Source organism: Coregonus lavaretus (assembly GCF_964263955.1).
Source record: "Coregonus lavaretus genome assembly, chromosome: 39".
NCBI lineage: Eukaryota > Metazoa > Chordata > Actinopteri > Salmoniformes > Salmonidae > Coregonus > Coregonus lavaretus.
This window is the reverse complement of record NC_140026.1, coordinates 13,725,644-13,749,598: the sequence shown is the minus strand read 5'-3', so window position 1 is coordinate 13,749,598 and position 23,955 is coordinate 13,725,644. Positions and strand designations below refer to the sequence as shown.

The window sequence follows — 23,955 nt, the reverse complement described above, 5'->3', positions numbered from 1 at the left end:
CTGAAAGACCCAGCCACGTTTCATCTTCAATGCCCTTGCTGATGGAAGGTTTTCACTCAAAATCTCACGATACATGGCCCCATTCATTCTTTCATTTACACGGATCAGTCGTCCTGGTCCCTTTGCAGAAAAACAGCCCCAAAGCATGATGTTTCCAACCCCATGCTTCACAGTAGCAAACTTCAGACGGGCCTGGACATGTACTGGCTTAAGCAGGGGGACACGTCTGGCACTGCAGGATTTGAGTCCCTGGCGGCGTAGTGTGTTACTGATGGTAGGCTTTGTTACTTTGGTCCCAGCTCTCTGCAGGTCATGCACTAGGTCCCCCCGTGTGGTTCTGGGATTTTTGCTCACCGTTCTTGTGATCATTTTGACCCCACGGGGTGAGATCTTGCGTGGAGCCCCAGATCGAGGGAGATTATCAGTGGTCTTGTATGTCTTCCATTTCCTAATAATTGCTCCCACAGTTGATTTCTTCAAACCAAGCTGCTTACCTATTGCAGATTCAGTCTTCCCAGCCTGGTGCAGGTCTACAATTTTGTTTCTGGTGTCCTTTGACAGCTCTTTGGTCTTGGCCATAGTGGAGTTTGGAGTGTGACTGTTTGAGGTTGTGGACAGGTGTCTTTTATACTGATAACAAGTTCAAACATGTGCCATTAATACAGGTAACGAGTGGAGGACAGAGAAGCCTCTTAAAGAAGAAGTTACAGGTCTGTGAGAGCCAGAAATCTTGCTTGTTTGTAGGTGACCAAATACTTATTTTCCACCATAATTTGCAAATAAATTCATTAAAAATCCTACAATTTGATTTTCTGGATTTTTTTTCCTCAATTTGTCTGTCATAGTTGACGTGTACCTATGATGAAAATTACAGGCCTCTCTCATCTTTTTAAGTGGGAGAACTTGCACAATTGGTGGCTGACTAAATACTTTTTTTCCCCACTGTAGCTCAAATTTGAGCACCTTTATCTCCTGACTGTTTTGGCATTCAGGTCCAAAAAGTCACTTTTTGAGAACTTCTACAATGGGCAAATATCAATGGAAGGTTTAGTTCAAATCAAAAGGGGTGCTGTCAAAAAGGGATTGAATTCAAAGGGATTTACCCTTAAATTACTTACTAGTTTGAGTAATTCGCCCAGAGGATGTTTCACAGAACACTGGGCATATTCTTGTAGATCAGCTGGCCTGTGGTGCCCAAGCATAGTCGCTGTACACATGACTATGCGGGGGGTGGGGGGGAGGTATTTACAGTATGTTTGTACAGTATAGAATGTATGTGAACATTTGTGTGTCTACAGTATCGGGTTTCCCTGTATTTGTTTAAGTAAGGCAGTATGATCCGCTAAGCGTCAGTGACACCTGATAAGGCACAGTCAAACATTCCACTACTTCCTCTGTGACGTAAAAGGATCTCATAGTCCCCTAAAGGGGGAACTCTTTAATGGGCCTTCTATTATTCTAGGAATGAAGAGGAGTAATTAAGTAATCCTACAAAAACTACCTTCAGTTTGCACAGAACTACTAGGGCAGAGTGCTTGTTTTATTGCAACTAACATGAGGGACCTATTTCAGCAGGAAACTTTTCTAAGAATGCCATCTGCAAACATCCGGAGTGGACTCTTGGCCTCCCATTGAACTTGTTCCAAAGTGTCTCTGTATCTTTCTGAGACATGCATTCTATTTCAGTGATGGCGTGGACATTAACTACATGTAAGCATGGGTTACTGATGTGTGTCAAGAGGCCACCAGCCTACATACAGTATGTAAATGTGTTATCATCGTATCAAGTTGAAGATTTATAGCCAAAATAAGCTTTTTCCCCAAATGATTCATACAGATGTTGAATACCTGAACTCTTTTCAGCGGTCAGACTAGTTCATTTGGATGTGAGCCAAGTACTATACGTCAAATGATAGGCGGCGTTCTGAGCAACAACCATGTCATAATGGTTTCTTAATGAAACCATATACAGCCGTATAAAATGTAGGGCTTATGTACAAGGATTTATTCAATAACCCAAGTCCAAACCAGGAGGAAACTATTTGGAACTCCTTCTGTGATTGTCTGTCTATATCAGGGTCTATATCCAACTGAAAACTATTTTAGCCCATTGAGCTAAAGCCTAGACATTCAATTAGGGGAGCCAACACAGGACCTCAGGTCTTATAGGCGAGGTTATTCATCACGTGAGAGAATATTAAATAGTGTTTTACAGTGCACACTACCAAATTAGGTCTCCCTGTTTGGCCATGAATATGTTTTTTGTCCCTCCCAATATCTACCATGTTGATGATGTTGACTGAGAGGGTCATCAACTCCTACATCTGAGAGCAAATAAATTGACATTGATCCCCCTATTGTGCTGATGTGTCACCTGCTTCTGTGAACATGCAGGACAGTGACCAACATACACTACATGGCCAAAGGTATGTGGACACGTGCTCGTCGAACATCTCATTCCAAAATCATGGGGATTAATATGAAGTTGGTCCCCCCTTTGCTGCTATAACAGCCTCCACTCTTCTGGGAAGGCTTTCCACTAGATGTTTGAACATTGCTGTGGGGACTTGCTTCCATTCAGCCACAAGAGCATTATTGAGGTCAGGCACTGATGTTGGGTGGTTAGGCCTGGCTTGCAGTCGGCGTTCCAATTCATCCCAAAGGTGTTTGGTGGGGTTGAGGTCAGGGCTCTGTGCAGGCCAGTCAAGTTCTTCCACACCGATCTCGACAAACCATTTCTGTATGGACCTCGCTTTGTGCACAGGGGCATTGTCATGCTGAAACAGGAAAGGGTCTTCCCCAAACTGTTGCCACAAAGTTGAAAGCACAGAATCGTCTTGAATGTAACTGTATGCTGTAGCGTTGAGATTTCCCTTCACTGGAACTAAGGGGCCTAGCCTGAACCATGAAAAACAGCCCCAGACCATTATTCCTCCTCCACCAAACTTTACAGTTGGCACTGTGCATTTGGGCAGGTAGCGTTCTCCTGGCATCTGCCAAACCCAGATTTGTCTATCGGACTGCCAGATGGTGATGCGTGATTCCACTGCTCCAGAGTCCAATGGTGGGGAGCTTTACACCACTCCAGCGGACGCTTGGCATTGTGCATGGTGATCTTAGGCTTGTGTGCGGCTGCTCGACCATGGAAACCCATTTCATGAAGCTCCTGACGAACAGTTATTGTGCTGACTTTGCTTCCAGAGGTAGTTTGGAACTCGGTAGTGAGGACAGAAGATTTTTACGCTCTGTGAGCTTGTGTGGCCTACCACTTGGCTGCTGAGCCATTGTTGCTTTTAGACGTTTCCACTTCACAATAACAGCACTTACAGTTGACTGGGGCAGCTCTAGCAGGGCAGAAATTTGACCAACTGACTTGTTGGGAAGGTGGCATCTATGAAGGTGCCACATTGAAAGTCACTGAGCGCTTCAGTAAGGCAATTTTACTGCCTATGTAGGTCTATGAAGATTGCATGACTGTGTGCTCGATTTTATACACCTATTTTAAGGGGTGTCCACATACTTTTGTATATATAGTGTATTTGGACAGGAACCTCGGAGGGTTCCAGTAAAGCCTCCCCACTCCCGCCACGCGTGGCTGTGTCTGCTAGACAGCAGGCTACTGTCTGGGGAGACAACCGCTAGCGACTTGCGTCAACAAAACTGGGTGGGGGGTGTCGGCGTCTCAACAAAGCTCTAAGATGTTGACACTAAAGGCCTCTGAGGAATGCCATCAACAGGCAAATAACGACATTATTAAAGTAACAATCTAGGACAAGGCTATTTACTTTGGTAATGTTCTGGGCTGTCAGCGCACCATGGCGCACCGGCACTTCTGGCACACTTGCATTACAGGATTACAAACAATGTCACAGTGTCCAGTGAATCAAAAGTGAGGAATATTTGATCTATTGTTTACAATGTTATTTCTGTAGAAATTGTAGTCAGCCAAGTGAAAAATGTGTACAGGGGATCAGAACATTTGTGAATGGGAAGTCCCTGCTTGCTTTTTTAGAACATTATTTACATTTGGGGACTATTGTTTGAAAACATGGATATTATTTGGATGACAATAAAGTAAAAACATTTTCCCATGACAAAGGAAGTTGTTCAGATAGTCATCACAGGAAAATGCAAATTTATTTTCATTGTCATCAATAAAAAAAAATCAAACGGATCAGTTGTAGAAACACCTACCGGATAAGTGCAAACCCAGGGACAATCCATAAAAGAGCTTCGGTTGCAATTAGTGGGCAATAGACGGGCCAATGTGCGAAACCGCGAGGATCCTGTGAGGGACTATGCAGATTCCGCTATGGAGTTGCCACCCAGTGAGTAACTAGTAATGCTTTTGTGTTAAGTTTAATATTTTCATGGTTTGTCAAAGAACGACCTGAGTTGATGTTTTATAGCTCTTGTCTGTGTTGATGCGTAGGCCTGAAGAGCGTGCGCTCATCCCAATCTGTTGTATGGCCTTCTCCCTTTGCTGAGGGGAGGTAAATACGCATTTTAGAGACTTGCCAAAGCAGAGATGCAAAGCCTGATAGATCGTTGCTCCTATGAAGAGGCTACTCTAGCCTATATTTGGCTCTGACTGGTAGACGCACCTACGCAGCACTAAGCTCTTCACATTCAGCACCTGGAGAATGCGGACCAACACACTGGGCATGGTTGGGAATTTTTAATGGACCGATGCCTTTTGCAAATGCATGTTGAGGAGTGTGTGAGCATATGTTATCATTTCGCGCAATGTGTTTAAACGACGCAGCACTGCTTTGCGAATGTTCCACAATTCAAGTAGGGGTAAGACCGTTTTCTAATTACTTGGTATGCTATAAACGAAATAGGCTGCTATTGTCAAATGTCTGGTACGACTAATATTGAGGCTATACATATTATATAGCCCAACTAATGTGTAGTCTAAGCGTTTTGTAGGGCGGCAGGTAGCCTAGAGGTATGGCCTGTAACTGCAAGGTCACTGGTTCGAATCCCCGAGGTGACTGGGTGAAAATTCTGTCGATGTACCCTTGGGAAAGGAACGTAACCCTTGTCGCTCTGAATAAGAGCGTCTGCTAAATGTAAATATGATCATTTCGACCACATTTTGGTTTCCAAATGATGCTTTCGTAAAGGAAGTTTATTACAGTAAAAGTAGTTTAGTGTAGGTTTTGACAGCAAATGGGTCAACTGGGGTAGCCTACGTGCGTAAAGTCCTCTATATCGTAGTCCCGTGTAGCTCAGTTGGTAGAGCATGGCGTTTGCAACGCCAGGGTTGTGGGTTCGATTCCCACGGGGAGTGTATATGAAGATGTATACACTTACTAACTGTAAGTCGCACTGGATAAGAGCGTCTGCTAAATGACTAAAATGTAAATGTATATCAATAGTCTAATGAGGCGAAGCATGGACGCGCAATGTTTCTGCCGTTCCAGCTCAATGGAGCACATTTCTCCCTAAACCATACAAGTGTCAGTATTGGGTTTGAAGCTGGTACAGTTACCATGTTGGGTTTCAATACATGAAAATTATTTATAATTCCGAAACATTTGTGAAGACAATCAGGTAGCCTAGCGGTTAGAGCGTTGGGCTAGGAACCAAAAGGTTGCTAGTTCGAATCTCCGACAAGATGAAAAATCTGTCGATCTGCCCTGGAGCAAGGATCTTAACCCTAATTGCTCCAGGGTTGGCGTCAATAATGGCTGATGCCTGACAGTGACCCTACTCTCAGGGGGAGTAAGGATATGCAAAAAAGTACATTTCCATCTCACATGAAACAGGACAAAATTAAGCACCCAATATTTGCCTTTTAAATGTGATACTGTAGTATTTCACAATGTGTGACACAAACAGCTTTGAATTTAATTTTTGTCAATTTGATTGATTGATCGGTTGATTGATTTAATCATAAGGTAGTCATGATTGACATATGCACAGTACTTTTTGACCCCTGACCTTTCCATGAGTACCAACTCAGTGGCCTTGTGGTTAGAGTGTCATCCCTGAGATTGGAAGGTTGAACTGATGGATTGGGGGTAAGGCCCTGCCCTGTGATAGACAGCTCAGTATCCTGTCCAGGGGGTATACTTGTACATCCAGCTGCCTCAAGCTACAGAAACAGAAGAGAGGCTCCTGCCCTATGGGCTGTTCCGGCTCTGACAATGCTACTTCTTACTTATCATGAGTAAGGAGATGGATGTGTTTCCTGTTAGTTAACTGTAGCATGACTGCAATGTTGAGGCAGCAAGGAAGTGACAGGTTTTCGAGTTAATGCTGATTAATGTTACAATGGGATAACTTTACATTTCTCAAAGGATGATTTAACAGAAAAAGGATTTCCACAGAGGAAGTTCAGGATTCCACCCTTTGACTTTGCATTACATTGGGATTCCTCACAGGAAATTATGTCATATCAGTGTGACCTGCTTGCTGATTACTCACAACTTTGCACTTTAAGTCTAAGAGACAAGGCTGGCAGTGTAGTAGGTCGTTATACATAATTTATCTGTCACTCTTACCAATTGGATTGAAGTGTTGAGTTCACCTTGAGAAAGAACCAAGGTCATGTAGAAGTCATTTGATTTATTAAACGTCAAGAGTTGGAATGAAAATCATCTCAAAAGAGAGCATCACTGACAGCTAGTTGACCTTTGAAAGATTAATCTGCCACACTGTGTCTGGTGCTTGCCAAGGTTCATAATCAGTGCACAGCACAGAACTAGACCCTAGAATGGCAAAAAATAGAAGTCAATTTTGGCATTTGGTGCTGCTGGCACTGGTTCTGTTACCTTTCACTTTGGCCAGCTTCCTGGACTCCACAGTCCCTGTGCTCAGCACGTGACTGGCAGGCAGGCAGCGTAGTCTATGGGTCAGCATTGCAGAGTCAGTCAGTGAGGAAGTCTGGGAGTGAGGGAGTCTGGGAGTGAGGGAGTCTGGGAGCATAGGGAGGACACGCATTCAGTCTCACACGTAGGCCATGGCAAAGGGCAAAGGTCGGGGGGTCACACTAATCAACTTGTTGAACAGAGTGATTGAAAAGTATGGAATTCAGACATACCACCCTAAAGAGGGTCAGTTATGACGTCGGCTATGCTGCTCTTTCCAAACAACCTACAACCTCTCAGACTGGAATGGGGTGTAAGGTTATATGAGTGCAATCCATACTTTCGTTTGTGCTGTCATTACATTGTGTCCCTAAGTACCATGCGCGCACACACACACTCAAACACACACAAACTGCTGCTGCTGGCCTAATTTCTTTGTCTCCAAAGGGCCAGTGTGGGGTTCCAGTATGTGCAGTAGATCATCAGCATTACTTTAGAAGCATGCGACCATATCACCGCAGCCAGTGCTTATAGCTGACTCAGTTATGACTAGGGTTGCAAAGCTACCGGTAGTTTACCAAAGTTACCAAAACCTTTAGTAATTTTGGTAATTAACAGAAAATCGTATTTTTTTATTATTCATATATAGTATTCATTTTTTATATCAGTCCATATTGTCCATGAGTTTCTAGTAGATGGACAATATGGTTGAAGTGTAAATAGCCTAATTAATGAAAAAAGCATCTAATCAACAACTGCCACCAGTTTGACGGTGAAACATTGAGAACAAATACATACTGACATAGTAAAATAAATAAAAGTTTTTTAAAAATAATACGCTGAAACCCTCATATTAAACACCAATGGTATTCACTAAGTTGATGGGAGAATGTGTTATAGCTTTGTCATTCAATTTTGTGTTTGAAAATCATCTTATTTAATATACACTGAACAAAAATATAAACGCATCTTGTGAAGTGTCCCATGTTTCATGAGCTGAAATAAAAGATCCCAGAAATGTTCCATACTCACAAAAAGCTTATTTCTCTAAAATGTTGTGCACATTTGTTTACATTCCTGTTAGTGAGCAGTTCTCCTTTGCCAAGATAATCCATCCACCTGACAGGTGTGGCATATCACAAAGCTGATTAAACAGCATGATCATTACACAGGTGCACCTTGTGCTGGGGACAATAAAAGGTCACTCTAAAATGTGCATTTTTGTCACACAACACAATGCCACAGATGTCTCAAGTTTTGAGGGAGCGCGCAATTGGCATGCTGACTGCAGGAATGTCCACCAGAGCTGTTGCCAGAGAATTTAATGTTAATTTCTCTACCATAAGCCGCCTCCTACGTCGTTTTAGAGAATTTGGCAGTACGTCCAACCGGCCTCACAACCGCCGACCACGTGTATGGCGTCGTGTGGGCGAGCAGTTTGCTGATGTCAATGTTGTGAACAAGTGCCCGGCCTAATGCACCGCCCCATGTCGCAAGGATCTGTACACAATTCCTGGAAGCTGAAAATGTCCCAATTCTTCCATGGCCTGCATACTAACCAGACATGTCACCCATTAAGCATGTTTGGGATGCTCTGGATCGACATGCACGACAGCGTGTTCCAGTTCCCACCAATATCCAGCAACTTCACACAGCCATTGAAGAGGAGTGGGACAACATTCCACAGGCCACTATCAACAGCCTGATCAACTCTATGCAAAGGAGATGTGTCGCGCTGCATGAGGCAAATGGTGGTCACACCAGATACTGACTGGTTTTCTGATCCACGCCCTTACCTCTTTTTTTAAGGTATCTGTGACCAAGAGATGCATATCTGTATTCCCATTCATGTGAAATCCATAGATTAGGGCCTAATGCATTTATTTCAATTGACTGATTTCCTTATATGAACTGTAATTCAGTAAAATCGTTGAAATTTTCATGTTGCATTTATATTTTGGTTCAGTATATTTTACATGTGATAAGGCCACACATAGAGCCAGAGATAATTACAGACACCTGTACAAATCTGACCAAAAGGGCCACTAGATGTCTTGTGATAGATTACATAAATCCTTAAAAGATACCAAAATTCAGGTAGGTTACTGGTAAACGTAGAAAGTTTCCAGTAATACACCCTCCCTTTCCAACCCTAATTATGACACGGGGGATAACACAGACAGACACCATAAAGAGGTTATTTGAGAAGCCCCCAGGGTTGGTACGAGGCGGACATGGTCTGGTGGTGTATACACAGACACATCCTACGAGTCAGGGTGAAGACCCTGAGAGAGGGTTAGGGTTAGAGGGGGCATTTCCTCTTTGCCTCTTAAAAGGGATCTCTGTGAGTCCTCTTTGTCCTCCCAACAGCCAACATTATTTTTTAAAATATCAATGGGCTACGAAAATCTTTTGTTATCTGAGTTTAAAAAAAATCTTGGTTGATAAGCCAACTTTCTATGTGTAGACCACCTAAAGGCTAAGCCCAAATAATTGGCAGAAATTGTACTCAACCTTGCAGAATCGTTTTGGGGAAGCAGCTGCGGAGACTACCAGTACTCAGCCTGACATGAGGCAGCCTTGGAGGGCTGTCTGTAATCTGTAGCATTTAACTGCGTCATACAGTCAGGCTGCAGTGAAAGAGCTCATTCAGCGTGATGTCCATATGACCTGCAGCGTTGGAACAACTCCATTGAACTGTCAGTGTGTAACACATAGGGTTTACCACTATAAATATGGAACAATTTGCACTAGGAGAGGTGCCTGCAAGACTTAACGCATGGAAAGGCCGGGAGTGTATTCATTCCACCGATTCTGTTGCTAAACGTTTCTTAAACGGAAGCAAACAGAACGAAACAGGGAGGGACTTACACTGAATTTGCCCAATACAAATTCTAGTTTTGCTCTGTTTGCTTCTGTTTGGTTCTTAAACGGTAAACGATTTCCATAATGAATACACCCCTGTTGAGCCCATTTTTGCAAGGCTGTCACTAGAAATACCACAAAACGCATACACTCTAAGAACACACATGAGCAAATATGCGTGCTGTTAATTACCAAAATTACTAAAGGTTTTGGTAACTTTGGTAAACTACCGGTAGCTTTGCAACCCTAGTCATAACTGAGTCAGCTATAAGCACTGGCTGCGGTGATATGGTCGCATGCTTCTAAAGTCATGCTGATGATCTACTGCACATACTGGAACCCCACACTGGCCCTTTGGAGACAAAGAAATTAGGCCAGCAGCAGCAGTTTGTGTGTGTTTGAGTGTGTGTGTGCGTGCATGGTACTTAGGGACACAATGTAATGACAGGACAAACGAAAGTATGGATTGCACTCATATAACCTTACACCCCATTCCAGTCTGAGAGGTTGTAGGTTGTTTGGAAAGAGCAGCATAGCCGACGTCATAACTGACCCTCTTTAGGGTGGTATGTCTGAATTCCATACTTTTCAATCACTCTGTTCAACAAGTTGATTAGTGTGACCCCCCGACCTTTGCCCTTTGCCATGGCCTACGTGTGAGTCCTCCCTATGCTCCCAGACTCCCTCACTCCCAGACTCCCTCACTCCCAGACTCCCTCACTGACTGACTCTGCAATGCTGACCCATAGACTACGCTGCCTGCCTGCCAGTCACGTGCTGAGCACAGGGACTGTGGAGTCCAGGAAGCTGGCCAAAGTGAAAGGTAACAGAACCAGTTCTTAAACTGTAAATTATTTCCATAATGAATACACCCCTGTTGAGCCCATTTTTACAAGGCTGTCACTAGAAATACCACAAAACGCATACACTCTAAGAACACACATGAGCAAATATGCGTGAAGTTCAGGAATACATAGACAGCAGATTTCCACAAAACACTGTTATGTGCTGTGTACAGTAGCATTTGGCGGGAATACTAGCCACTCTGTGTGTATCCAGCACCACATCTGATCTCATGTTTTGGATGACAGATCACAAATAACCTTGACCCATTGTGTTGCTTGCAGGTCAGGTGCACCAAGTAACACCCAATTCAAACAGTTGTTCTTCTACAATGTGAATTAAATAAACTTGACCTGAATAGAACAATACTTGTTTGTCTTGAGTGAAGAGGCAAGCAGTGGAGAACATGGATACAGTAGTGTGCTGAGAGGCCCGTACCACAGCAGCACGGTCAAAGCAGGAAAGAACAGTTCAGACGTCAGAGTATGGCTTTGACTTAGGGGTAACTCCTGTTACTGGCACTAGCATACATAGCTCCAAGCCTGGACACAGCTATTAATTCATTGGCACGATTGCTATCGGCTATATATATATATATATATATATATATATATATATATATATATATATACACATACAGTGGGGAGAACAAGTAATTGATACACTGCCGATTTTGCAGGTTTTCCTACTTACAAAGCATGTAGAGGTCTGTAATTTGTATCATAGGTACACTTCAACTGTGAGAGACGGAATCTAAAACAAAAATCCAGAAAATCACATTGTATGATTTTTAAGTAATTAATTTGCATGACATAAGTATTTGATCACCTACCAACCAGTAAGAATTCCAGCTCTTACAGACCTGTTAGTTTTTCTTGAAGAAGCCCTCCTGTTCTCCACTCATTACCTGTATTAACTGCACCTGTTTGAACTCGTTACCTGTATAAAAGACACCTGTCCACACACTCAATCAAACAGACTCCAACCTCTCCACAATGGCCAAGACCAGAGAGCTGTGTAAGGACATAAGGGATAAAATTGTAGACCTGCACAAGGCTGGGATGGGCTACAGGACAATAGGCAAGCAGCTTGTTGAGAAGGCAACAACTGTTGGCGCAATTATTAGAAAATGGAAGAAGTTCAAGATGACGGTTAATCACCCTCAGTCTGGGGCTCCATGCAAGATCTCACCTCGTGGGGCATCAAAGATCATGAGGAAGGTGAGGGATCAGCCCAGAACTACACGGCAGGACCTGGTCAATGACCTGAAGAGAGCTGGGACCACAGTCTCAAAGAAAACCATTAGTAACACACTACGCTGTCATGGATTAAAATCCTGCAGCGCACGCAAGGTCCCCCTGCTCAAGCCAGCGCATGTCCAGGCCCGTCTGAAGTTTGCCAATGACCATCTGGATGATCCAGAGGAGGAATGGGAGAAGGTCATGTGGTCTGATGAGACAAAAATAGAGCTTTTTAGTCTAAACTCCACTCGCCGTGTTTGGAGGAAGAAGAAGGATGAGTACAACCCCAAGAACACCATCCCAACTGTGAAGCATGGAGGTGGAAACATCATTCTTTGGGGATGCTTTTCTGCAAAGGGGACAGGACGACTGCACCGTATTGAGGGGAGGATGGATGGGGCCATGTATCGCGAGATCTTGGCCAACAACCTCCTTCCCTCAGTAAGAGCATTGAAGATGGGTCGTGGCTGGGTCTTCCAGCATGACAACGACCCGAAACACACAGCCAGGGCAACTAAGGAGTGGCTCCGTAAGAAGCATCTCAAGGTCCTGGAGTGACCTAGCCAGTCTCCAGACCTGAACCCAATAGAACATCTTTGGAGGGAGCTGAAAGTCCGTATTGCCCAGCGACAGCCCCGAAACCTGAAGGATCTGGAGAAGGTCTGTATGGAGGAGTGGGCCAAAATCCCTGCTGCAGTGTGTGCAAACCTGGTCAAGACCTACAGGAAACGTATGATCTCTGTAATTGCAAACAAAGGTTTCTGTACCAAATATTACGTTCTGCTTTTCTGATGTATCAAATACTTATGTCATGCAATAAAATGCAAATTAATTACTTAAAAATCATACAATGTGATTTTCTGAATTTTTGTTTTAGATTCCGTCTCTCACAGTTGAAGTGTACCTATGATAAAAATTACAGACCTCTACATGCTTTGTAAGTAGGAAAACCTGCAAAATCGGCAGTGTATCAAATACTTGTTCTCCCCACTGTACAGTTGAAGTCGGAGGTTTACCTACACCTTAGCCAAATACATTTAAACTCAGTTTTTCACAATTCCTGACATTTAATCCTAGTAAAAATTCCCTGTTTTAGGTCAGTTAGGATCACTACTTTATTTTAAGAAAGTGAAATGTCAGAATAATTGTAGAGAGAATGATATTTTTCAGCTTTTATTTCTTTCATCACATTCCCAGTGGGTCAGAAGTTTACATACACTCAATTAGTATTTGGTAGCATTGCCTTTAAATTGTTTAACTTGGGTCAAACATTTCGGGTAGCCTTCCACAAGCTTCCCACAATAAGTTGGGTGAATTTTGGCCCATTCCTCCTGACAGAGCTGGTGTAACTGAGTCAGGTTTGTAGGCCTCCTTGCTCGCACACGCTTTTTCAGTTCTGCCCACACATTTTCTATAGGATTGAGGTCAGGGCTTTGTGATGGCCACTCCAATACCTTGACTTTGTTGTCCTTAAGCCATTTTGCCACAACTTTGGAATTATGCTTGGGGTCATTGTCCATTTGGAAGACACATTTGAGACCAAGCTTTAACTTCCTGACTGATGTCTTGAGATGTTGCTTCAATATATCCACATAATATTCCTTCCTCATGATGCCATCTATTTTGTGAAGTGCACCAGTCCCTCCTGCAGCAAAGCACCCCCGCAGCATGATGCTGCCACCCCCGTGCTTCACGGTTGGGATGGTGTTCTTCTGCTTGCATAACGATGGTCATTATGGCCAAACAGTTCTATTTTTGTTTCATCAGACCAGAGGACATTTCTCCAAAAAGTAAAATCTTTGTCCCCATGTGCAGTTGCAAACCGTAGTCTGGTTTATTTATGGCTGTTTTGGAGCAGTGGCTTCTTCCTTGCTGAGCGGCCTTTCAGGTTATGTCGATATAGGACTCGTTTCACTGTCGATATAGATACTTTTGTACCTGTTTCCTCCAGCATCTGCACAAGGTCCTTTGCTGTTGTTCTAGGATTGATTTGCACTTTTCGCACCAAAGTACGTTCATCTCTAGGAGACAGAATGCGTCTCCTTCCTGAGCGGTATGACGGCTGCGTGGTCCCATGGTGTTTATACTTGCGTACTATTGTTTGTACAGATGAATGTGGTATCTTCAGGCGTTTAGAAATTGCTCTCAAGGATGAACCAGACTTGTGGAGGTCTACAATTGTTTTTCTTGGCTGATTTCTTTTGATTTTCCCATGATGTCAAGCAAAGAAGCACTGAGTTTGAAGGTAGGCCTTGAAATACATCCACAGGTACAACTCCAATTGACTCAAATGATGTCAATTAGCCTATCAGAAGCTTCTAAAGCCATGACATCATTTTCTGGAATTTTCCAAGCTGTTTAAAGGCACAGTCAACTAAGTGTATGTAAACTTCTGACCCACTGGAATTGTGAAACAGTGAATTATAAATGAAATAATCTGTCTGTAAACAATTGTTGGAAAAATTACTTGTGTTATGCACAAAGTAGATGTCCTAATCGACTTGCCAAAACTATAGTTTGTTAACAAGAAATGTGTGGAGTGGTTGAAAAACAAGTTTTAATGACTCCAACCTAAGTGTATGTAAACTTCTGACTTCAACTGTATATATATATATATATATATATATATATATGCACTACCAGTCAAAGGTTTTAGAACACCTACCCATTCAAGGGTTTTTCTTTATTTTTACTATTATTTTACATTGTAGAATAATAGTGAAGACATCAAAACTATGAAATAACAGATATGGAATCATGTAGTAACCAATTTTTTTTTAAACAAATCCAAATATATTTGAGATTTGAGATTCTTCAAATAGCCACCCTTTGCCTTGATGCCAGCTTTGCACAATCTTGGCACTCTCTCAACCAGCTTCATGAGGTAGTCACCTGTAATGCATTTCAATTAACAGGTGTCAAGTGCTATGATGAAACTGGCTCTCATGAGGACCGCCACAGGAAAGGAAGAACCAGAGTTAAATATGCTGCAGAGGATAAGTTCATTAGAGTTACCAGCCTCAGAAATTGCAGCCCAAATAAATGCTTCACAGAGTTCAAGTCACAGACATATCTCAACATCAACTGTTCAGAGGGGACTGTATGAAAAGGGCCTTCATGGTCGAATTGCTGCAAAGAAACCACTACTAAATAATAAGAAGAGACTTGCTTGAGCCAAGAAACACGAGCAATGGACATTAGACCGGTGGAAATTTGTCCTTTGGTCTGGAGTTCAAATTTGAGATTTTTGGTTCCAACCGCCATGTCTTTGTGAGACTTGGTGTGGGTGAACAGATGATCTGTAACACTCTGGCTCCGGGACTTTTGGATTTGAGCCAGGGTGTATTTGTTTTGTTGGGTATTTGTTGTGGGGTTGGTTGTAAGGGTGTATTCGGTTGGTTGTGTTTTGGGTGTGTTAATTGTGGTGTCGTGTGACTCCCAATCGGAGGTAACGAGTGTCAGCTGTCGGCTCGTTATCTCTGATTGGGAGCCATATTTAATCTGAATGTTTTCCTGTGGGCATTGTGGGTTTTTGTTCCAAGTTTAGTCTTTGTTACTGTTGGACTTCACTTTCGTCTTTTTGTTTTGTATTGACGTGCTTTTCTAATTAAAAGTCATCATGTTCACTCGCAACGCTGCGCCTTGGTCTCCTGTTATAGACGATCGTGACATGATCTCTGCATGTGTAGTTCCCACCGTAAAGCATGGAGGAGGAGGTGTTATGGTGTGGGGGTGCTTTGCTGGTGACACTGTCTGTGATTTATGTAGAATTCAAGGCACACTTAACCAGCATGGGTACCACAGCATTCTGCAGCGATACGCCATCCCATCTGATTTGTGGTCAATACTAGTGCCAGAGCATGATTGCATTTGACGCACCCAAATACAGACACATGCAGTCTATACGTAGTTAGTCAGCCTAGCTCAAATCCAGCCCTAGCCCTTACCCGTTAGATAACATGTTTTCCTTATTGTTTATGGGTTAAGCTACATATTGTTTAATTGGTTATGGCTGATAATGGTATGGAGTGTTGATAGTGTGTTTGCTGAAGCCCCTCTGTGTGTGTGTGTGTGTGTGTGTAGGACTCTTTGCCTTGCTGCTGATGCTGTTGGAGTGGACCAGACCAGGCCTACCGTCCCCCATGCGGCCGATCTGTGACCTGCGGGTCCTAAAACACTTCATTGAAGAGGCTAGAGACGCCCAAGCAGCCATGGTGAGACACACACCACATCCACGTCTGGTCTGGTCTGAGCCCGTATTAATAAAGCGTCTCAAAGTAGGAGTGTGTGTGTGTGTCCCCCTTTTCAATTCTTTATCATCTTAGGGCTCAGAGACACCAATAGCTTTTGCTGGCCGAGAGTACTCTGAACATAATTTGTGAACTGAGTGTGCACCGATTTTACACGTAGAATCGCATGAAAAATAACGGCAGTCAGACCTCTACAGCTGGTGGTCCCTAAAACACAGCATGAACGATAGGCAGACCAATGCTAGATCCACATTCGGTGCGATGTGTGCGAGCTTTAAGAGGAAAACTGATCCTTGTTCAGCACTCATATTCTGAGACCCTTTATGAATACGGGCCATGGCCATGAACTGGTGCTATTTACAGTGATAGTTACATTTCATCTCACACATCTCTCTCTTATTTTCTATCAATTTTTCCTTGCCCGGTTTCTTTTCTCCATCCATCCCCCGCTCCCTCCCTCAGCTGACTTGTAAAGAAGGACGTGGTCTTCCAGAGCCTGTCACTGTTCCCCAAACCAAAGTAGACTTCAACGTCTGGGAGAGGAAAAATGTAAGTAACAACAGTCTCCCTCTCTCTCTCTCTCGCTCTCTCTCCAAGAAGAAGAACCAGTCTACCTAAGAATGTGCTCTACCGTTATCAAATCAGCAATATTTCCTGTTCTCACATTGCAGAGCCACATTGAGAGAGTTTGGCCATTGAGGTTTCAGCCTAAATCACAAAGCTCTGGTCAACTGGTGAACTGTCTGTCTCTGTGTGTTTCTGTAGGCACTGGAGCAAGCTCAGGAGGTACAGTCTGGCCTGTGGCTGTTAAACCAGGCCATCAGCTCGCTACGAGCCTCTGTCACCAACACAGCGTTGCAAAGCCACATAGACAACAGCCTCATAAACATCTTCAGAATCGGAAAGGTGCTGCGCAGCCTCAACATCCAGGTAAGCCAGGTCAGGGTTCAAAGTACAAGGGCTCAAAGGGAGAGTGGGGTTTTGGCATGAGGACAGAGGACAGAGAGTGGTGAATATTGAGGTAAATTAACCAACAGGTGAACAGGTAATCAGTGCTACAATTATCTTTACTTCAATGTAGTCATGATTGAATGACTTGTGGAAATTGCTATTGCAGACAAGGATAGGAATGAATGGTCACTATCTTAAGTTCACTTAGGGCCCTGCCCAGATGCATTCCTAGAGACACACAAGGTTTAACCTGAATGACCCAGTTACTACTATTCCCACACAGTGGATGGCGCATGCTGCTGGTGGATGGTTATGCCATACTGACTGTACACTCTTCGAAAACAAAAGGTTATTCGGCTATCCCATAGGAGAACCCTTTAAAGAACCCTTTTTGGTTCCAGGTAGAACTATTTTGGGTTCCATGTAGAACCCTTTCCACAGAGGGTTCTATATGAAACCAAAAAGGGTTCTAACTGGAAGCAAAAAGGGTTATCCTATGGGGACAGCCAAAGAACCCTTTTGGAACCCTTTTTCTAAGATGTAAGGGACTGTTATGTCAGAGAAATTCGGAGAATGACAACAACCACACTCACATCCACCAGTGAGGTAGGTCACTGACAGGCAGGCAGAGTTTACTGGGTATACGCCAAGGCCATGGAAAGACAAAATGAGCTCCAGTCATTCCATCTGTGCATTCAGCCTCAAGGGCTACTGCAGAGCTTTCATAGTACAGTCGTGGTCAAACGTTTTGAGAATGACACAAATATTAATTTTCACAAAGTCTGCTGCCTCAGTTTTTATGATGGCATGTGACTCCAGAATGTTATGAAGAATGATCAGATGAATTGCAATTAATTGCAAAGTCCCTCTTTGCCATGAAAATGAACTTAATCCCCAAAAAACATTTCCACTGCATTTCAGCCCTGCCACAAAAGGACCAGCTGACATCATGTCAGTGATTCTCTCGTTAACACAGTTGAGAGTGTTGACGAGGACAAGGCTGGAGATACCTCTGTCATGCTGATTGAGTTAGAATAACAGACTGGAAGCTTTAAAAGGAGGGTGGTGCTTGAAATCATTGTTCTTCCTCTGTTAACCATGGTTACCTGAAAGGAAACACGTACCGTCATCATCGCTTTGCACAAAAAGGGCTTCACAGGCAAGGGTATTGCTGCTAATAAGATTGCACCTAAATCAACCATTTATCTGATCATCAAGAACTTCAAGGAGAGAGGTTCAATTGTTGTGAAGAAGGCTTCAGGGCGCCCAAGAAAGTCCAGCAAGCGCCAGGACCGTCTCCTAAAGTTGATTCAGCTGTGGGATCGGGGCACCACCAGTGCAGAGCTTGCTCAGGAATGGCAGCAGGCAGGTGTGAGTGCATCTGCACGCACAGTGAGGCGAAGACTTTTGGAGGATGGCCTGGTGTCAAGAAGGGCAGCGAGGAAGCCACTTTTCTCCAGGAAAAACATCAGGGACAGACTGATATTCTGCAAAAGGTACAGGGATTGGACTGCTGAGGACTGGGGTAAAGTCATTTTCTCTGATGAATCCCCTTTCCGATTGTTTGGGGCATCCGGAAAACACCTTGTCCGGAGAAGACAAGGTGAGCGCTACCGTCAGTCCTGTGTCATGCCAACAGTAAAGCATCCTCAGACCATTAATGTGTGGGGTTGCTTCTCAGCCAAGGGAGTGGGCTCACTCACAATTTTGCCTAAGAACACAGCCATGAATAAAGAATGGTACCAACACATCCTCCGAGAGCAACTTCTCCCAACCATCCAAGAACAGTTTGGTGACGAACAATGCCTTTTACAGCATGATGGAGCACCTTGCCATAAGGCAAAAGTGATAACTAAGTGGCTCGGGGAAAAAAACATCGACATTTTGGGTCCATGGCCAGGAAACTCCCCAGACCTTAATCCCATTGAGAACTTGTGGTCAATCCTCAAGAGGCGGGTGGACAAACAAAAACCCACAAATTCTGACAAACTCCAAGCATTGATTATGCAAGAATGGGCTGCCATCAGTCAGGATGTGGCCCAGAAGTTAATTGACAGAATACCAGGGTGGATTGCAGAGGTCTTGAAAAAGAAAGCAAATATTGACTCTTTGCATAAACTTAATGTAATTGTAAATAAAAGCCCTTGACACTTATGGAATGCTTGTAATTATACTTCAGAATACCATAGTAACATCTGACAAAAATATCTAAAAACACTGAAGCAGCTAACTTTGTGAAGACCAATACTTGCGTCATTCTCAAAACTTTGGACCACGACTGCATAGACATCAAACAAACAGCACCCTAGGCTTGTACCCTGGTGAAATACTGCTGATATGCATCATTATAGCATTTCCTTCATCATGGGGATATTTTTTATCTTTCCATCCAGTCTAGTGTCTAGTGTCTAGTGTCTAGTGGCAAGTGTAAAAAAAAGTTATATTGATTTCATGGTTGTGTTCATTAGGGTACACCGTAGCGAAATGTTGTAATACTGAAAAAGTTAAGATGGAACCTCCCCGTTTCACGCTGTTTCGGACTGTTTTCTTCTGGTTTTTGCCAAGTGAACAAAACCCAGTAGGCTACTCCATTTTGTGTATGCTGACTAGGCTTGGGCGATATACCGGGGTATTTAGACATACCGACGGTATGATATATTTTAGCCACCTCGCGGGGGCTCAGGAGGGTGCGCGTTAAGCCACTGCCTATAACTAAGTTAACTATCTAAGATGTGCCAAATAAATTATATCCAGCTCAGGGCTCCAGCTATGCATTTGGTTTGCTAACTTGCTAGCTAAGTGGCTAGATGGCAAGATCAAGGTTATTGATTACAGCAGAGACAATCAATCCCCTCCTGGATCAAGATCCATGTTGCCTAAATACATTTTGTGCGTATAAAAAAGAATATATATTTTTTTTTTAAGAAACAGCGCCCCTTGTGTGCACATCCAGTAATACCATATACCCTGGTATGGTACAGAAACGATATGCCCAACCCTAATACTGACATATTTCTTCTCTTGTCTTCCTGTCAGGAGTACACTCCTCCAGCAGAGGGAGTGTCTGGAAGTGAGGAGACATGGAGGGTGTCATCTGCCTCAGAGCTACTCCAGGTCCATGTCAACTTCCTACGAGGCAAGGTGCAGCTCTTACTGTCCAACGCGCCCGTCTGCTACCAGGGCGGCAGCTGATTGGGGCTCTCTGAGGCAGGGCCGAGTTGATTGGAGCTTCCTGAGGCAGGGGGTGGGATCTGAGACTTTTGACCCTGCTTGTTGCCAGGTAGAACTAAAAGATGAGAGTGTGTGGACCAGATCCTCATAGGAGAGGATGAAGCTATATGGACAGAACAGTTCCCATTGGACTTTAAAAGGAAAAGAGCAGGTAGCGCCTTGAACATGGAGATGAGGGAAGTATGTGGTTAAGAAATCACACACCGAAAAGGAATGGGGCCCACAGAACACACTGCTCTACAGCTCTTTCATGGGCGCTCTTCAGCACTTTGTGTGTGTCGGTATGTCTTTTAGCATGAGTGTGATTCTGTGGCCCCTACTGCATGGACTGTGCGTTCTCATCGCCAAGCCTGCGCAATCGACGCAGATTGCACATGATGTCACCTTGTTGGAGTTCTACTCCACTGTCATTGTCTGACAGCAATGACTGCCTATCAAATACCAGAATGAGGGAGCCTGTACCACAAACTCTTCAAACATCACCTGCCTCGTTCTTAACACACAACACTTTTCCAACTGCTGTCTATCAGTGTCCTTATATGTATTTTATATTGCTTATGTAATTACTTATTTATAGAGATTTATATTTCTACTTTTAAGCTCCAGCTACTGTCATGACTATAGTATTATGAGAGATATACTGTAGGTAGGAGATTTTCCACAGTTGAGCTCTAACGGTTGACCATAATCACTGTATAACACCACTGAACATTGTCGTTGATATTTATACACGTCAATATCCAACTGTTCACTACCGTCTGTAACCTTCGTAGAATAAATTATCTGTGTGTTTGTATGTACTGTATGTGTGAGAGAGTATCTGTACGAATGAGTTTTATACAACTCTTATAACCCTATTGAATGGACTAGAGGGGGGAAGAAACAGAAGCAGAGGTTCAATCGGGTTGAAGGAGGAAAAGATTGAGCGGAAGAGCGAGAGGGGGCTTACGTGAGAACTCCGAAGCTATGCGGTGATTATCAGTGTGTCTGGCTTACGCAGACCAGCACTCAAATAGAGCTTCGACACAGATAGCAAGACTGCCAGGAAAAATATTGATTGGTTCTCGTGATGAACATCCTGCATGCCTTCTCTCTCTCCTTCATTCAAGCAGCAGCCAATCAACCGCAATCCTGGGAACCTTTTGAGTCACTGACGTTGGGGATTCTTCCAATTTCGGGATTAGTTTTGTTCTCCTGTGTTGTTTTGTTTCCCGTATTAAAAGTCTTGCAGTCACAGTGCAGATGTTTGTACATGTTTTTTCCTGTTTGTTTCAGATGTTTTGTCCCTTCTATTACAGTGGCATTTGGTATTTAAATACAAAATACTATTCTTAGATAAAAAGGATGGATGAAAACAAGGCAAGAGGAAGTTTGTCTGTGTGATAAGTGCCTCTCTTTTGAAGTCCAGATATATCTGGTGTGGAAAGAAAGCCTTGTTTTGGGGTTGAATGCTTAGCAACAGTTCAAATTAATTCAGGTGGAAAAAAACATGTATTGTTAAATTTCAAACTCAGACAAATCATGGTTCAATAGTTTCACATACCTAAAACGAATGCATTGCGCAAATGAAGCATTCTACTGCCACCTATAGGAAATTCACTGTTACTACACCCGCAAAAATGACAGGATGATAGTTTTTTTCATACTGGTCCCCCGTGGGAATCGAACCCACAACCCTGGTGTTGCAAGCGCCATGCTCTACCAACTGAGCTACACGGGGCCCAATAATAATAATGTTTTATTAAACAAACTCCAGTACTTTTCTCATTTTATGGCACATCAAAAAATTAGATTGAAAATATACAATAAATACTGTAAATACTGTATATACATGTTCAAATACTGAAGCTAAAAAACATCAATTTGGCCAAAGTCAAATCTAAAATAAATATTTATTGACTCTTCCACAGAGCTAGATTTCAATGTATGGCATCAGTATGTAAAACACATGATTGGCACGTCTCATGCCCAAACTTCATTTCCATGGTCAAATAATATCCAGTGTTTACACAAGAAACAAAAAATGTGTAACAAATACATTTTATGAAAGCTTCAAACCCACATCCTTTTCAGAGATTAAACATATTCCCACACGTGGAACAGGTGTATTGTAGCTTGCATGAGTTGGTCTTAGTGGGGCCTGTCCCATTTCCTATAGGAGTTTGTTTCAGGCAGTAAGGGATTGTCTGGAAATAACGATGCCATGAAACAACACAAACTCTTGATACTGACAAATACACTGCTCTGACTGACATCATGCATAACAAAATATGTAACAAAACTGAGAGAGATTCCAACAGATTTGGAATCAAACCAGTTCATAGATAATTCTCCCCACATCTAAACAACGCTGTCAGGTTTAGCCACTGCAGGTGGTTGGAATAGGTGTACCCCTGATACGACTAGACTCCATCAGTACGATATTACAGACACCATATCAATGGAGGTAGTTAGCCATATCCAAGCTAGGGACAATAGTGTTTTGGGTCACTGTGGGTCTGGGTAGAACACTTTGATATGAATAGCAGAGTTATTCCGGGTGCGCGTCATGGGTTCCCCCGCCTCGTCCGGGTCCTCAGGCTCCAGATCGTCCACCAGCTCCACTGTAGACGTGTTGGCTGCCAGCTGTAGCGCCCCCTGGCTACTGGCCTGGAGCTGCAGGGCGATGTTGATGGCCCTGTTGATGGCCAGGCCCAGACCATGGACACAGATCTCGCTGTGGCCTCCTCCTTCCAGCAGCTTTTGGCAGCGGGCCAGCTGGGCCCGGAAGTCTGTCTTCATGTTGACGTACACGTCATTGCGGCGCTTGGGCAGCTTCCTGGGGAGACGCTTGCGGAGGGTGTACTCTATGGGGTCCATCACCACCGCTGTGACTCTGCTGTCGGCTGGGGGCATGATGATGCCAGGTGGTGTCTGGGGGATGGAGGCGTAGATCAGGCTGCGTGGTTCTGCCATCACGAGTGAGTCAGTCAGAGACAGGAAAGGGTGGAATGGAGCACTGCAGTAAGGCAAAAACAACAGGAAAGGAAATGTCAATGACAAGATTGGACGATCAACACAATCACCTTTCATACAGCAAATATACTGTTTAGCCACACTACTGAAGGTTCAAATAATGTATATAATAGTAAAATAAAATAACTTAACACATAACTATGCCACTGACATCATGAAATACCACTACCGGGGGAGGTCTATATGGATCTACCCAGCTAGCCACACTCTCTGCGCAAAAATATGTCACTCCAAACCAATTTAGCTAACGTTTGGACAATATTAGAACATGAAAGCAATCAGACTGTACCTCTAACCACTGTTTGCAACCAAATAATTCAGATGTTTTGTCTATCGTGGTGGGGACTTTCAACCTTACTATGAACACAGAGGTGCCCCGGAAGTAATCGTTTGATGATGAAAACGTTCTTCTCCAACAGCGAATTATGAAAAGTAATTTTGCGCCATCCTTTGACTGCTCGAGAAATAAAATCAACGTTGCAGTCTGACCAGAGCGACTTTTCAAATCAAATGATTCGATTGAATAGCCGCGATAGTATCTGTTACAAACTTGCAGGCGCAGACCCTCATGTAAACATCCCCGTGCGGTATAGCCTAGGCAGCCGATAGTGCAGCAGATCTAACGCCCACTATCGGCTGCCTAGGCTACGTGCAGTGCAGTGCAGTCTTGGGTATGTGGATCGATTACCGACCCACTACAACCGCTTGCGAGCAATCAAAACATGAATGATTTGCTTCAAC

General features: G+C 43.5%; 2 protein-coding genes across 2 annotated transcripts; one reads left to right on the top strand and one right to left on the bottom strand.

Annotated features, from left to right (window-relative positions):
* Nucleotides 1-4,279: 4,279 nt before the first annotated feature.
* On the top strand, nt 4,280-20,160 carry LOC311113160 (erythropoietin-like; the record flags this gene model as incomplete). The annotated part of the gene is made up of 5 exons (XM_084156331.1): nt 4,280-4,328; nt 15,851-15,981; nt 16,480-16,566; nt 16,783-16,947; nt 20,005-20,160. Exons 1-5 carry the CDS (start codon nt 4,313-4,315, stop codon nt 20,158-20,160), a joined length of 555 nt encoding a protein of 184 aa, XP_084012457.1. The 5' UTR covers nt 4,280-4,312.
* A 1,760-nt stretch (nt 20,161-21,920) lies between these two features.
* LOC311113159 (ribonuclease P protein subunit p20-like) lies at nt 21,921-23,844 on the bottom strand. Its single transcript, XM_084156330.1, has 2 exons — nt 23,504-23,844; nt 21,921-23,197 (listed from the first exon to the last, which is right to left on the bottom strand). Exon 2 carries the CDS (start codon nt 23,152-23,154, stop codon nt 22,687-22,689), a length of 468 nt encoding a protein of 155 aa, XP_084012456.1. The 5' UTR covers nt 23,155-23,197; nt 23,504-23,844; the 3' UTR covers nt 21,921-22,686.
* Nucleotides 23,845-23,955: the final 111 nt, after the last annotated feature.